The sequence below is a fragment of the Empidonax traillii genome, unplaced genomic scaffold (genome assembly GCF_003031625.1).
Source record: "Empidonax traillii isolate 1590-97213 ecotype Southwest subspecies unplaced genomic scaffold, ASM303162v1 scaffold464:size472915, whole genome shotgun sequence".
Classification (NCBI taxonomy): domain Eukaryota; kingdom Metazoa; phylum Chordata; class Aves; order Passeriformes; family Tyrannidae; genus Empidonax; species Empidonax traillii.
Genome location: NW_020955657.1, coordinates 152,116 through 167,744, shown reverse-complemented (window position 1 = coordinate 167,744; position 15,629 = coordinate 152,116). Strand labels below are relative to the sequence as shown.

Below are 15,629 nucleotides of genomic sequence, written 5' to 3'. Positions count from 1 at the left end.
GTAAAACTTAGTATGAGATGTTTATGTGGAGTTTAAAGTAAATCTTGTGTTATTATATTGATAAATGGGGGGTGTTTTATTATGATTGAGTTAATTCCCATGGAAGGCACAGCACAAATTCTGTTATAGTCTTGCTGTCTGACAGTGAACTCAGGTCTGCCATATGGGCTCAGGTTTGGTGCAGTCTGCAGCTTTTTGCAGTTACCAAGAGGAAAGAAGCCTTTCCATCAACACTTGACGAAACTTTATAGACTTTGCCTTTGGCCAGAACGACATGTGCTTGGCTTCAATGACTTGTTCAAGTCTGTTACATTCTTTTTAAGAGCAGCAATGTGGTATAACATTAACTAGAGCCTATGGAGTTTTCTGAAGCTACTTTGCAAACCATAATGATCTCATGATATTTCCACTTCGACAAGCTGTATTTTGCCTTTCTAAACTATTCCTTACTAGGTGAGGTAACAAATTTGTTAGCAGCACTTCAGCATAACTTAGCTGGAATTTGGAAGTATTATTTCCAAAGGCCATAAGCAAGATTACCTTTAGAATTAGGTACTGCAAGTCTGTATAGAAGTGTCATAAAAGTGTGGTGGTGGGTTTTTTATTAATACGCAGTTTTTGTCTTTTAGCCGAGGGTGGGGATTCTGTCTTGATGATATCCCCCAAAAAGAAGTTTTAAAGTCCCCAGTCATTGCTCCTGGAGTGATTTATGATGTGCACCACCAATGCCAGCTTCAGTATGGTTCCAATGCTACCTTCTGTGAAGATGTGGACGTAAGTGCTCTGTGTTTTTCTTCATTCTCATAACAAAAATTCAAATTTCTTGAGTGGCATGAAAGTGCAGTCAGTGAACCTCAGCTGCTAGCTATGTATGTATGTATGCAGCGAGTTCAGAATCTCATAGGCTAGGTGTGCTGGGATTGCCTAACACTGTTTTAATTCTGCTCTGCAGATTCTGGAAGTGAGTTTTAGCAATGTTTGCCTTGTATTTCATCTTTACTTGATATGAACCATATCAATCATTAAATGTTTGTCCTTTAGCAGTGGAGTCATTTTGTTTTTAAACTTATGATACTGATCTTTTGTAAGCTATCCATGCAGATTAAATCTCATTTTAAAAAAATTCTTCAACCCTACAGCTTTCAACTCACCAAATCTGGAAACAAATCTTCAGTTCTAGGAAGAGTTTTCTGAAGGAATCAAGATTGCACTCTCTGATTTTTCACACTCTCTATGGTCTAAAAATAAAAGAATATTTTATGAAAAATAATTGTTTTTAAAAAACTTTATTTCCCATTAAACAGTAGATTTTTTTTTTTAACGCAGAAATGCATAGTTACCAAAGTACCCTGGGGTCTATCTCACAAAATAGCAAAACACTGTTGTTTGAAGATGCAAGAGAGTGCTATAGTCACAGCAGTGCAACCCTCACAAGATTTAGGAGCCACTGCAGAGTAACAGGTTATATTAGCTAAGGTGTAGTGGTATGCTATTTTACCTATACCTAGCATATTCAGAGCTCTTTGGGTCTCTACAGCTTTTTCCTTCATAGAACAGTTCAGAAACAGTGTTTTAAAGTGCTAGCCTAGCTAAGAGATCACTAAATTTTGCTACAATGTGCAGCAAATATTGGAGATAGCATCCAACTTGCTCATCCTTTTAAACACAGAAGGGTGCTTTGGCTCTCAGCAGTGCTGGTATGAGCACAGCTGTGGACTGGGCACTGCTCATGTTGACTGTTTATTCCACTCAGATAATTATGTGTATCTTCATCTACGCTTCTATGAGGGAAATTATTTCTGATTAATCTTTTCAACCTTAATAGATAACATGATTACCAGTCTTGAACTGCAACTGCTGAATCTGAAGCAGGTATTGAAAGATTGCTTTCATTACCTGCTGTTCCAGTTTCCTCAGTTACTGTAATTTGTCTGTTGGTACACATGCAAAATTCAGATGTAATTTTGCGGTATTGGTTCAGTCTGTCTCTACTTGGGTTTGAACCTAATAGGTCTTTACATTCAACATCTCCTGATTAACCAATTTTACAGCTAGACATATATCATGAAATTAATTGGTATCATCTCATTTTGTATTTCACTGAGAGGCCTGTATTTTGCTGGCAGCTGCACTGGCAAGAGATGGAATCATGAATAGTACAGTCTACCTGGAATATTGAATCATCAGTATTGTTGATTTGTCTGTGAGGTCTGACTGTTCTTTGCCTTTCCTCTATTTACATAATCTTTCTCACTGACAAGGTTACTTTTTTTCTGTAACTTTTAATGTCTGACTGAGTTTGATCCGCAGGTTCTTTTTGAGAGAAGAATCTGCATTTAGCTGAGGATGCCCTAGGGGTCAGTGATTACACTTAGCAAAAACTGATATTCATAATTCAAATAGTGTTTTCCACAAACCATTTAGGTTCATGGAAAATTCTCTAAGCATCGTCCTGAAGTACATAAATACTGTCCCTCTAATAAGGTAAAGAAAAGGAAAATACGTAGTAGGTGGAGAAATTTGCCAAGCCGTAGGTAGATCCACAGCTAGATAGGTAGCTAGAATGGTCTGTAGGAGCTCAAAATCCTTATCTTAATACCCCCTCTTTATCTCCAACACTTCCACTAACTTCTGTGACACCATATTAGTTTGGATTCAGACCATAACCTGATAGATTGGGTGGAAAGTGTGTATTCATACTGCTGATGAATAGAAAACTTTTGCATCACAGTGAGTCCATGGTAGTCATGGATTTCTGCCTGTTACCTCCAAAGGCACACAGTAAAGGGGGCATTATCTCTTACTGTTGTTATTTCAGTATTCTTAGAGAAAAGTTTTGATTCATGGAGATCAATATGGAAAAATCCTTGCAAAGCTAAAGAATTTCCTCTGTAAACTCTTGACTTTGAAGTCTGTGGGTGCACCTCATAAAAAAGTAACTGCCAGTGGAAAACTGTGTCCAGTTTCTGTGCCAGTTTCTTGGGTATCTGAGGCACAGTGAAAGAGTACACTTTATACATTAAAAACTCAAACCATGTTCTACAAACAGGAGTTAAAGTAAAGGATGAATTTCATAATGAGAGAAAATTCATCATCTGGAACACTTGGGTAGCTCTGGCTTAAGAACCTGACAACAATAGCTTCACAAAAAGTTGGTAATGCCACCTTTGAACTGCAAAACAAAGTTTGACTTGTGTACATTGCCTCAAAACAGCTAAGAGAGCCAGGATTCAGTGCCCCAGACATTGTCTTCCACCTGGAGATTTGGAGTGCTTAGAGATGTTCTGGGCTGTCGACTTCTTTTCTGGTGCTCTAGGTGATAAACAAGGTGAATACACAATGGAGAAAGTAAATAAAAGGCAACCCTCTGAAAGCAGTCTGCGCCCAAACTTAGCTATTTTAAATAGAAGCCAGTCAGAAATTAGCAACCAAGTTTTGCATTTCCCACTTGGCCAAACATTTCTGCTGGCTTGCTGGGCTGCATTTTTGCAAGTGCCCAGTTTATATGTTGGCTCACAAATTTGGCATGAGGCTTGATCTGAGAATCCCAAGGGGAGCTGCTAATGGAATCCTTCTTATCAACTCTGATAAGATTTTCTCTAATGACATTTACAGGTGCCCCTGCTTCACAGGTTTGTGCTGTCAGCTCTGTTCCCTCCTCCAGTCCAAATAGTCTCAGTCAAGACCTGGCCCAGAGCCCCTGGGATTTTGCTTCTGTTGTTTCAGTCTCCCTGAGAGCCCTGGTTTCTCTAGCTTGGAAGTGGTATTTCAGACAAAACCCCTGATCATTCAGGAATTCCTAAGCATGGAGGGCTCCTGTGTGTCAAATGAGAGAAGCTGGAATGCGTGTTAGCTGAGGAGGGAGGAATAGCCCTTGTTGTCTATCCTTACTCTCTAGACAATAGTTCTGATTGAGTGCAGCTGATTTGATATAGGGTAGATGTAATGTTTCTTGCCCTGCTTGTTTTGTTGACTCAGGAGTTTCTGTCTCTTCTGTGGAGCTGACCACTGCACGTGGAGCAGCAGCTGGAATCCTGTGCTTTATTGGCAATCGACTGCATAGAACTGGCACCAGCTTCTGAGTTGCTTAATATGCAAGCATCCACTAACCTGAGCCCTTACTCTACACAACTCACTATGTTTTTTTCTCTGCCAGCTAGCCTGGACTGCCTTGTTTTAGATAATTTCCCTGCCGTCTGCATAGCTGATGTTTTAAGAGACTTGATCACTTTTTGCTCATCTGGTTTTGGGACCTCCGTTAGTATTAACTGTCTGTTGTACTTGGAAACGTGATGTTGTTTGTACTTACCTGGCTGGCTTCTGTAACCTTCTTTGATTTTGCTATCTGTTTTCAGGCAGACAGCAATGCAGAATTGAACATGGTATTCATTAGTACTCATCAAATGAAAATAGTACAATTTTCTGTTCACCTGAGCTATAAAAAATAGTGGCCACAGTTTGTTAAGCCATTGCTGTTAGCAGCTGGGAGCTGAACAGCCAGTGAGGAGAATATTTGTACTTACATAGTTCAGAGAATGCATTTGATAGTATTTACCATTTTTGATTTGTTGAATAGTCCCTCCTTGTACAGTAAGGACAAGTACCTAAATTTGGACTCTTGGTGGGTCCTAACTTGTGGAAAGCCCCAAACATTTTCCTCTGGAAATACAATACTTAGAAGGATTTGTAAACAGATGTAAAAAAGTGTAGGAGACTTTTGAAAATGTTGGCCTGCTTCATACTTTCTTTTGTTTTCAGAACCTTTGCCAAACACTCTGGTGCTCAGTGAAAGGCTCCTGCCGCTCCAAACTGGATGCAGCTGCAGATGGCACTCGGTGTGGAGAAAACAAGGTGACTGTGAACCACGCTGCTGGCAAGCTGTGCTGCCTGCAAAAGGGCAGCTGAGGAGTCATGAATAGCTCTGCCATTGTTCAAAGTGAAAGAAGGTCATTCTGTGACATCTCCATTTATATATCCACTTAAGTGTTCAACCTTCAGAATCAAAATAACAAGTAATTCACAGTAACATTTCCTGTGGTAATGATCTTAAGCCACCTGTGCTTTCTCTTCTGTCCTCAGTGGTGCTTCTCTGGTGAGTGTATTACAGTAGGCAAGACTCCTGAAGTAATCCATGGCGGATGGGGGATTTGGTCATCATGGTCCCATTGCACAAGGACATGTGGGGCAGGAGTTCAAAGCGCAGAGAGACTGTGCGATAACCCAGAGTAAGCTGAGTGCATAATCTTTTCTTACCTTTTTTTCCAAGATCTTTCAGGTGCTTACGACAGTGTAAGCTCTTTTGTGTGAAACTGTTACCAGCAGGTGCCAAACCAACAGACTTCATGAGACCTCTCCTTCCAAGTTAAGCATACCTGTGTGAAATTCAGCTGGCTCATCTTTGGCAATAGTCCTCTTGTTCTCTAATCCTTACCCTTCATGGACATTATTTCTACACAAAGTGGAAACCCCCCAACCCTGTTGTTTAGTGTTCAGACTTTGCAGAAATTATAGAAATACTACTTTATATAAATACTACTTTATTAATACTGCAGTGAATAAATAAATGTCCTCAGGAACCAGCTGAGAACAATATCTAGCAATCTGACCCATAGAACTCATTTTGCATGTTCTGTTTTAGTCATCAGCTTTGTTTGAGCTTCAGATACGTGAGTTGTCAGGTACAGAACATGAAAGGCAGAATTACCTAGTACAGAATTAGTTAATGGCTCTACATCTCATTTTCAGAAATTACTAAAAGGGTGCCTAACAGCAGAATTAATTTGTCTTTTCTGAGTGAACTGTTAAATGTTCTGGAAAGTATGGGATTTTAGAGGGGGTTCCTTTGATAAGGTAATTTATTGTGAGGTCAGCCATGTAGTACCAAACACTACTTTGAGATACATAGATTTTTGTGCTCCATACTGATATGTTTGAGTAATTGAGTAAACATGTGAACGGTATCTCTAGCTTGTCAAGGATTCAGATTCACCTTGTTCTGCCTCTGGAACCTGAAATACATTTCTTCATTTAAAATTATTTTTTTACACACAGTATTATGCTCCAATCTCATTGTTCCTCTTTTAGACCACAGTTTGGAGGGGACTACTGCACTGGAGAAAGGAAACGCTATCGCATGTGTAACATCAGCCCGTGTCGCAAAGACTTGCCAACCTTCCGTCAGATGCAATGCAGTGAATTTGACACAGTTCCCTACCAGAATGAGTTCTACCACTGGGTCCCTGTTTATAACACAGGTACAAAGCTACAAATGTTTTTTAATGTTTTAAATAAAAAGCCAAATTACAGACCCATGAGAAACCATTTTCAGGGCAAGAGGTCACTGAACTGTATGTCTTTTAGTTAATTAGAGAGAAAAATCTAGTGTGCCTCCATGTGCAATTGTGCTCTTTGTTTGCACACAAAGGCAGTGGTTCTCTACACATAGGTGTTCTTTCAGAGCTCTGGTGATAATGGCTGTGATTGGAACTAGTCCAGTTCCTGGTAAAAAGAACTGAGCACTAAGAAAAGCTGTTGAAGTCATGTCTGTGCTCATTGTTTGTGGTAGGCCTAAGCCATCTTTTCAAACTCAGATCTGCATGGTAAGTGTACCTGGCACCACACTGAAAAAGTAGTATCTCAGCAGGTTCAATATCATGCTGCTCTGTATTGTAGAGACAGAGTTGATGACTCTGCCTTATAACTTGCTTTGTAACAGCTAGTTATTATATGCAGTATAGTATAGATGCAGTTTGATTCTTGATGTGTGCATAAATGTAAGGTGTAGATTATCCTGTAGAGGCACTGTATAAAGTAGAATTGTTAGGGTTGAAATGGACCTCTGGAGCTCATCCAGTCCAACCCTGCTGCCAAGGCAGGGTTACCAGGCACACTTCCAGGTGGGGTTTGAATGTCTCCAAAGAGATACTCCTGGACATTCCTATTCCTATTTCTATTCCTATTTTCTATTCCTATTTCTATTCCTATTTCTATTCGTATTCCTATTTCCTTATTCCTATTCATATTCCAGGGCTGTGCCACCTTTAACCTAAAGAGGTTGAGGTGAGACTTCTTGTGTTTTAGTTTTTGGCCATTGCTCCTTGTCCTGTTGCTGGGCACCACTGATACCATCCTCTTGGCACCTGCCTCTGAAGTATCTATATGAATTAATGAGATCCCCTCTCAGTCTTCTCTAGGCTAAACAGGCCCAGCTCCTGCAGTCTCTCCTCGTAAGAGAGATGCTCGAGACACTTTATCATCTCTGTGGCCTCCACTGGCCTCTCTCCAGTAGTTCCTTGTCTTTCTGTCACTGAGGAGCCCAGAACTGGACTCAGTACTCCAAATGTGGCCTCACTAGGGCCAAGTAGGAAGGAGAGGATCACCTCCCTGGACCTGCTGGCCACACACTTCCCAGTGCACCCCAGGATACCACTGGCCCTCCTGGTGGCAAAGCCACACTTGCTGGCTCATGGTCAACTTGCCATAGCCACCAAGAGTCCCAGGTCCTTCTCTGCAGAGCTGCTCTGCAGACCCTGACCTGTGCTGGTACTTGGGGTTATTCCTACCCAAGTGCAGGACTCTACACTTGCCCTTGTTGAACTTCGTTAGGGTTTTCCCCCACCCAGCTTTTCAGCCTACAGAGGCCCCACTGAATGGCAGCACAGCCTTCAGGTATAGTAGTCACTCCCCCCTCTAGCATCATATCATCACCAAACTTGCTAGCAATGTATTTTTTTATGAAAAAAATAAGCCGGTTAAGGTAATGAAGATCAAGGGTGAAGTTCCCATTTCATTTGCCAGGATGTTCATTGCAATTTCAGTTATTGGGAGTTCTGAATTGCTTTCCTAGATTTCAGCTACTCTTTCAGTTTCATCTAAAAAATTTTAGATGAACCCAGAGCAGACAAACTTCCAGGAAAATTTCTAATGAAAGAAAATATGGTTGATACAAAAAGGTTTTTGTTTTTTTATTGAATGACTCCCAATAAAACACTGGCAAATGATAACAGCCTAAGGTTTACGCCAAAACCAAACTCTTAAAACATTTTCTTCAGTCACCTGCCATTGCAATTAGGATTCCAGACCTCTGTTAATCAGGGTGTACCACTGCAGGGTGCAACCTTGGCTCTATTCATGTCCTCTCTTGAACAGAGGTATAGAAGTGGTAGTTCTGCATGTGCATTTGTTGCAGAAGATCTGTTTTTAAAGGGCTTTAAAAATCATGAAACAAATGCTTCCTGCACACTGTAAGGCATAGCATTTTATAAATGCTTCCTGCTAAGCCTGATATATTTCATCTGGAACATCCTTTGCAAAATCCTTCAAGTACCAAGGAAAAATCTTTTTCAGTAGCTGAAAAAGCTTTTTGACTGTTTTCACCCTTTTTCTCAGCAGCCAGAATTTCAGCCTAGAGTTACATCTCCTCTCCATTATCTGTGAGGTCCTTAATATTTGCACTTTCAGTCTTACATTCTATTAACAGCATTTGAAGTGTTTTCTTGCTGCTGAACTCCAAACTTAAAATAATACTGGCTTCCTCAGAGAGGCAGACTCTTCTAGTAACAGTTGTATAAGCAGAGAATTGGACAAGTTCTGTGCTGGTCCTTCATCTGACCTCATCCTTGTATAGCTGAGGGTGAGTGGTTCTTTCCCCCACAGAAGCAAGGTGGTTTTGAGACTTACTCACAATGTCCACCATGTTGTGAGTACACCAACCATTGTCAGTATATACCAGCTTCCCTTACTTTTTCCCTTTACTTGTGCAATCCAATATTAAAGACCTTTAATGGCATTCTGTTAATACTTTAGCTTGCTGCCAGGAAGGTTTTGGTTAGTCCTGGCTGGACACCAGATACCCACTGTGTCACTCCCTTCGTTGGCTGGACAGGGAAGAGAGAATATAATAAAAGACTTATTGGTCAAGATAAGAGCAAGGAGAGATCACTCACTAGTTACCATCATGGGCAAAACAGGCTCGACTTGGGGAAATTATTACCAATCAAGTCAGAGAAGGGTAATAAGAAATAAAAACCAAACTCTAAAACACCTTCCACCCACTCCTCCCTTCTTCCCAGGCTTAACTCGACTCTTAATTTTGTCTACCTCCTCCCCTGCAGCAGTGCAGTGGAATGGGGACTGTGGACAGCTCTTCACACATTGTCTCTGCTGCTTCCTTCTTCCTCCTGCTGTTCCTCTGTTCTATCAGAGACAATATTCCTTGAACCTCTCCAATATGAGTCCTTCCCATGGGCTGCTGTTCTTCAAACTGCTCCAGCATGAGTCCCTTCCATAAGTTTCAGTCCATTAGGAACAGGCTGCTCCAGCACAGGTTCCCTACAGGGTCACAAGTCCTGCCAGCAAAGCTGCTCCAATGTGGGCTCTTCTCTCCATGAGCCACCGGTCATGCCAGGAGCCTGCCCCAGCACGGGCTTCCCATGGGGTCACAGCCTCCTTGGGGCACATCCGCCTGCTCCAGTGGGGGGTCCTCCATGGAATGCAGGTGGATCTCTGTTCCTCCCTGGACCTCCAGGGACTGCAGGGGCACAACTGCCTCACCATGCTCTGCACCGCACACTGCCATGGAACTTCAGTTCTGACAGCTGGAGCACCTTCTCCCCCTCCTCCTTCACTGACCTTGGTGCCTGCAGAGCTGTTCCTCTCACACATTCTCACTCCTCTCTCCTGACAGCAGTTGTGCAGCAGGTTTTTTTCCTCTTTCTTAAATATATTATCCCAGAAGTGCTGCTACCCTTGCTGGTGGGTTTGGCCATGACCAGCATCAGGACCATCTTGGATCTCTCTGGCGTTGGCTCTGTCGGACATGGGGGAAGCTTCTGGCAGCTGCTTACAGAACCCTCCCCTGTAGCCCACCCCCTCTTACAAAATCTTGCCACTCAAACTCAGTATAGCTTCTGTTTTAGTGTCAGTCATTTTAAATCCTGTCAAGAAGGGGAAAAGAAAAGTGAGCTTTCCTAAACCCTGAATGCACATACAGATTTTGTGTGGATGTGTCAAGCTGAGGAGATGAATTCCTGAGCTAGACATTCTGTGACATTTTAAACATTCTGTGTTCCTTCATCTTGCAGGAAAAAACAGTAAATTATCTGGATGGTCACAACTCTGTCTCCTGGCTTTAATTTCATAGCTTACATAAAGCAATTATAGTGAATGTCACATAACTAAACAGTCTTTTCTGTTGTGTGAATTGTACCTTCACTAGAGGACAAAAACTGTTTTTGAATAGCTTATGATTTAATATACAATGAGATGCAACAAACAGCTTTAAAAAGCAGCCTGGCAGAGAAGCAGTAAATGGTATCTTGCTGTTACCTAGGCTACCTGTGTTTAGGTTCTAGTTCAGAATTTTCTGTTTTAAATGACTTTGTGCCGGTTGGGAAACTCACATAGTCCTTTTATGGAGTTGCCCTGGACCGCAGAAACACACGTGCTCAACTGGAGCCTCTGAGTATCCCTGGGAGCCTGAAAATGATGGGGACTTTCAAGTTCAAGGGTGACTAAACTGTCCAGCAGCTTTAAGCAGGATATTTGCTGAATTTTTTTCACAATCCAAGCCCCTGTTCTGTCAGTTTAGTCAGACTTTGGGGTTAGTCTACTTCTCTTGCCATCAGGCTGACCCCACATTTATTTATTTCGTACCATTTGACAAATTCCATTTATAAGAATCTGATAGCTTAACTTCCACATACAAGACCCTGTAACTAACTTTATTATCATGTAACTTCAGTATCCTGTAACCACCTTTATTTTCTCAGTTGGTGCCAAGATCATTTCATGTACTGTCAGATAGGGGTTGTGTTGTTAAACTGTTTTAAATTTTGTATTTATTTCAAAATATGTCTGTCTGTGAAGTAAGATCTGTTCTCATACAGTCACAGGGGCTGAGCTAACAACATGAAATAATGTTTCTATTGCCACTGTTTTAAAATAAAGAAGTTTCTTTTGGAGTTCCAAACTTGGTTAAACTGGTCAAGTAGCTTCACCTGAACTTTTTTTCCCCCCATTTTGTCTGTGTTTGGTAATTGTCTTTTCTAATTTTCTTTGGTTTGGATTTGCACAGCCAGTTGTGAGTTTTCGTAGAGGTGAGGGTTTGAAGAGAAGAGGCTCACCTCTATTCTTCCTTGTGAAGTAGGGAAAAACATTGAAGCCTTATCTTCTGGTGACAGACACATTAATTACATCCTTCTTAGTCAGGTTAAGCTGGATCCTTCCTGCATGGGAACTCATGGGAGTCAGCTACGAGGTAAACAAATTTAAAATGGGAAGGAAATACGTTCCTTTCTAGTTATCTTCATGTTGTTCTGTTTGCACATGGTGAATCTGAACTTTGTTATAGTATAGATAGGGGGGGAAAAATCACATGCCAGCTTTGCTGGCTTGCTTCCCCAGTCTCATTCTGATTACAGATAAGTCACTGGGCACTTATGAGAACTCTGTGATTTGGGATTCCATTACATCTGTGTTTCTCCTTTATACTAGATTGATCTCTCACGTAAAAGAATAGATGGAATTTTTCTAGGCTGCTAAGTTTTGGTGGCACCTCAGCTGAAATCTGATGTCCAGATAGGAGCAGTACTGGCTGAAGGATGCAGCCAGCTGGAGGAGGTTTACAGGAGAGCAAAATGGAAGTCAGAGAGTCACTGAGGGACTTTTTTTAAGGATAAGATGTAGAGACAGGACAAAGGGAATGGCTTTAAACTGACAGAGGGCAGGTTTAGGTTAGATATAAGGAAGAAAATCTTCACTGTGAAGGTGGTGAGGCTCTAGAACAGGTTGCCCAGAGAAGTTGTGGATACCCCATCCTTCTTCAAGGCCAGATTTGATGGGGCTTTGAACAATGTGGTCTAGTGGAAGTTGTCCCTGCCCATGGCAGAAGGGATGGATGATCTTTAAGGTCTTTTCCAACTCAAAGCGTTCAGCAGTTCTGTGATTAGAAAAACATAGATTGAGAGAAGCAAGTTTTACTCTGGAAAGGAGGACAAGGAGACAGCTAAATGCCAACTATTCAAGGAAACTTTTAAAGAGTATTTAGCAGGCATAAGCCTGAGTAGTAGAGATACAAGGCTAGCAAGATTGCACATCTCTGTGCAGTGTTGTACTCAAGTCTGGAAGAAGTTCGTGAGGTCCAAGCAGTTCTGTGACCTTGTTAACTGACTTCACAAAGCTGGTCTTACTCTGGTCTTAACAACTCAGTTTGAATGTAGCTCTTCTGCTTTTAAACTTGGATTTGACTTCAAGTTTTCTGTCACTGTGCTTCATACTTCAACTTTTCATCCCCTCCACTCAAACAGTACAGGAAACCCCAGAGAGAGACAGATCCAGCAGTTCTTCCCATCTGTGAAAGGTATGACAAGCAGAAATGGCCAAAACAGTAGCAGGGAACTTTAGGTTACACATTCAGAAATCTTCACTGCCGTATGGGTGGTTAAGTGTTAAAAGCAATTACCTGTAGGGCTTGAGGAATTAATGTTATTGTTCTAGACAGGAATACAATCTAAGCAGGAGTAGTCTAAGTGGTTTTGATTCTGCTTTGGTGTGGAAGGATGGATAAAATTCTCTGGGTTTTATGCAAGGAGAAATCAGCTCTGTTTGAACAGGAATTCGGTGTACTTTCTTTGAACAAGGACTTTGTGAATATGGTCATTACTAAGTGTTCACAGATTGGATCTAGTATTTCATGCATATGCTGTATTGCAAGAATTTATGTATATTTTGGCCTAAAAGTTACAAAGATGACAGCATTTTTGTTAAAGTCTCAGCATGAATTAGTAATTTGCTGAAGTAGTTGAAACTTAACCAGCTGCTTTAATGAGGTCCTTCTAACAACCCTGGTGTTCATATTCATCTCAGTTTAGACTTTTCAGGACTGAAATAAAAAAAGAGTCTGAATTCAATGCCAGTCTTCCATCATTTCAGCAAATGTATCTGTTTACATATCAGGAAATGTATTTGTTTTCCTTGTGTGTGAGTTTGCTTTCTGAAAATAGATGAAAGACCTTTCTACATTTTTATCTGTTCTGGGTTTAAAACATCAGACTTTTGGAGAACAGTGACTGATTCTGTTACAGTCAATTTATAGTCCTGGAATAATAGAGCCAAGGTCCCTGACTTCAACCATAATAAATAATAACGATAGATAAGGAAATAATACTAGAAAATGAAAGGCAAATACAGTGCTAGTATAATTAGGTGCCGTAACCAGCCTTTCTGCAGGTGAAAAATCAAATAAATACTAGATAGAACTAAGTTTGTGTGGAGGGAGAAATGCCCTCTCATTTCCAGTGAGGCTTAGTAGAAAAAGTATAGAAAGAATAGCAATGCAAAATTTGTGGGTAGGATCTATTTCAGTTCAGCTACTTCAGTTAGGAAAACCAGTGAAGACTTCATGTCTGGAAAACCTATACAAGTCTGAAATTTTGTGTGTTAGTTGTTTTTACTTTTTATTTCGACTTTTTATTTTGACTTAGTAGGGGAGTTATCTCTCTCTCCAAACTGATTTTGAGTTATAGATTTACGGCATCATAGTTATGATAAGAATATATCAGCAGTCAGCACTGTCTGCTGCTTCTTGATTAGTGATTTCTGAAATTAAATTTCTTGTTACATCAACACACAACTGGGGAAGAAGTACAGATATCAAACTGCTGCTCTACATACTGCATTACAAACAATGTAAAAGCTGAAATGAGTTTCTGTAAATTATGTGTCGGTCAGGGGCGATTCTGAGCAGGTAACAGAGTACCTGGAATTTTGGGATTCTTCTTGTCCTAAGGGTGTTTTTCTTCCTTTTTAAAAAATGCTTCATTGAGAAGGTAGGCAAGGTGAAACAAAATTAAGAGCACTAAAGCAATCAAAATATGGCCAGAAAAAGATTTCTGCAGACAGAAGTAAAATTACTTGTATCACTTATCATGACAGCTCTTATCAAAACAGCTGACGGATAGATGTTATGGCTGGCCATTTTCAAAGAGGGGCTGAGAGGTGGTAAGGGCCACAAACTTTATGTTCTTGCTTGAGAATCTTTTGTAGCTCCATTTCCATCAATATTCTTGAACACAACTCACATTGCCTTGAATTCCACAAGCTGTATAACCTTGGTCCATGCAACTCCTCCAGATCTGATCACTCTGTTTTACTTTACAGAGGCATTTTTATTTGAGAAGCCACAAGCACAACACTGTTGACAATCCTAAGATGCCATTTTAGCTCTACTGACAAGAGGGAAAAAACAAAAGTCCTCATTAGGGTTTTGGATTTCCTTTACTGTCCTTTCATTATTTTTTTTAATCCCAGTTTTGCAGAGGTTTTGTTTACATGAATGAGGTTCATAATAAAAAACTCAGGCTCCTTAGGATTCAGTTCTTAACCTTCAAGCCCTTTGAGGGCAGGAGGTGCAGTCACCTTTGTGTAATGTGTGGTGTTATAAGTATGTTGGTGCTGCATAGACCAGTGCAATGAGAGCAAATTTTCCTCCACCGAAAGAATAAATCCTTTTGTAGCAAGTTATTTCATTTATTTTCATTACCAGAAGTTTCAGTTTCTCTCATTACTAAAAATTTCTTAAAACATTGTTCTTTGTATGACACAAATGAGGCCAACAAAGGAGGAAGAAAGAAATTCATCAGCCACTACATGGAAGTTGCCTTGCATCCCCCTAAGACCAAGGGAATGGCTTCTGTCAACTCTATCATACAAAGGATAAAGCTGTCACTCACCAGTGGCTCCTCTGCAGCACACAGGGACACTGTTTTAAAATTACTCAATAATGGTGCCTTCAAGTACCTACTGACTGCTGGTTTTAAGGCCCATTGCTTTTCCCAGCAAAGCATTTCAGCTTGCTGAGCATGAACAATTTGCTTTAGCACCAGGATAGACTGGGGTCTTGGAGAGATCAAAACTAAAAGGCAGGTCCTCTGTTGCTACCCTTCATCAATTTTTAATGTAAGTCTGGTTCAGCTGGAGAGTTTTCAGGGAGTGGATATAAGGGGTTTTATCTCTCTTTGCTCTGTCCTAGCTTCAGCTCTAACTCATCTTCCATGTACACAACTTATTTGTCAAACTTGACTCTCTGATGTCTGAGTTTCAAAATTTCCCGTTCCCAAGAGCCAGTGTCTGTGAGGCAGGGCGGTGTGTGTTTGGCTCTTACTCCGTAAATGGAATAGACTAGGGCTCTGATCTGTCACAGAAAGTTTTGTTTCAGAGACCACTGGTTGCTTTTACTGCAGCTTTTCTCCTCCCTGTTACTTCTGTGGACATTTATACAAGAACAGCCTGGGTCTGTTAGACTCAACAGTATTATCCCTATTTCATAAGTTGCCAAGCAGGAAAAAAACCCTGTGCTTGAAATTATTTGTTAAGTACCAGAGATAGGTGAAAATGATCAGTGATGTGCAGCAGATCAGAAGCAACCATTTGACTGCTCTCTGAGAGAGGCTGACAGGAGTGATGAAAAGTTTATATTATCTCTGAAATTACTTAGTCATCAGTTGATGGAAAACTCTTTCCTGTCAGTGTCCTTGGCATTCCCACCCCCCCAGTAATGACAGGTGGCTTTGCTGGTTTCCCCTCCCTTTCTCCATCACAGCTGACAGGCTCATTACTGCTTAACTCAGGAG

At 40.9% G+C, this 15,629-nt stretch overlaps 1 protein-coding gene across 1 annotated transcript in view; it reads left to right on the top strand.

The window, feature by feature from the left end:
• The window catches only part of ADAMTS12 (ADAM metallopeptidase with thrombospondin type 1 motif 12), a 139,720-nt gene that overhangs the window by 78,919 nt on the left and 45,172 nt on the right, over positions 1 to 15,629 (top strand). The window contains exons 9-12 of the mRNA XM_027895680.1: positions 630 to 774; positions 4,759 to 4,851; positions 5,080 to 5,225; positions 6,085 to 6,254. Coding sequence (XP_027751481.1) covers positions 630 to 774; positions 4,759 to 4,851; positions 5,080 to 5,225; positions 6,085 to 6,254 — 554 coding nt within the window. The remainder of the gene's footprint in view (positions 1 to 629; positions 775 to 4,758; positions 4,852 to 5,079; positions 5,226 to 6,084; positions 6,255 to 15,629) is intronic.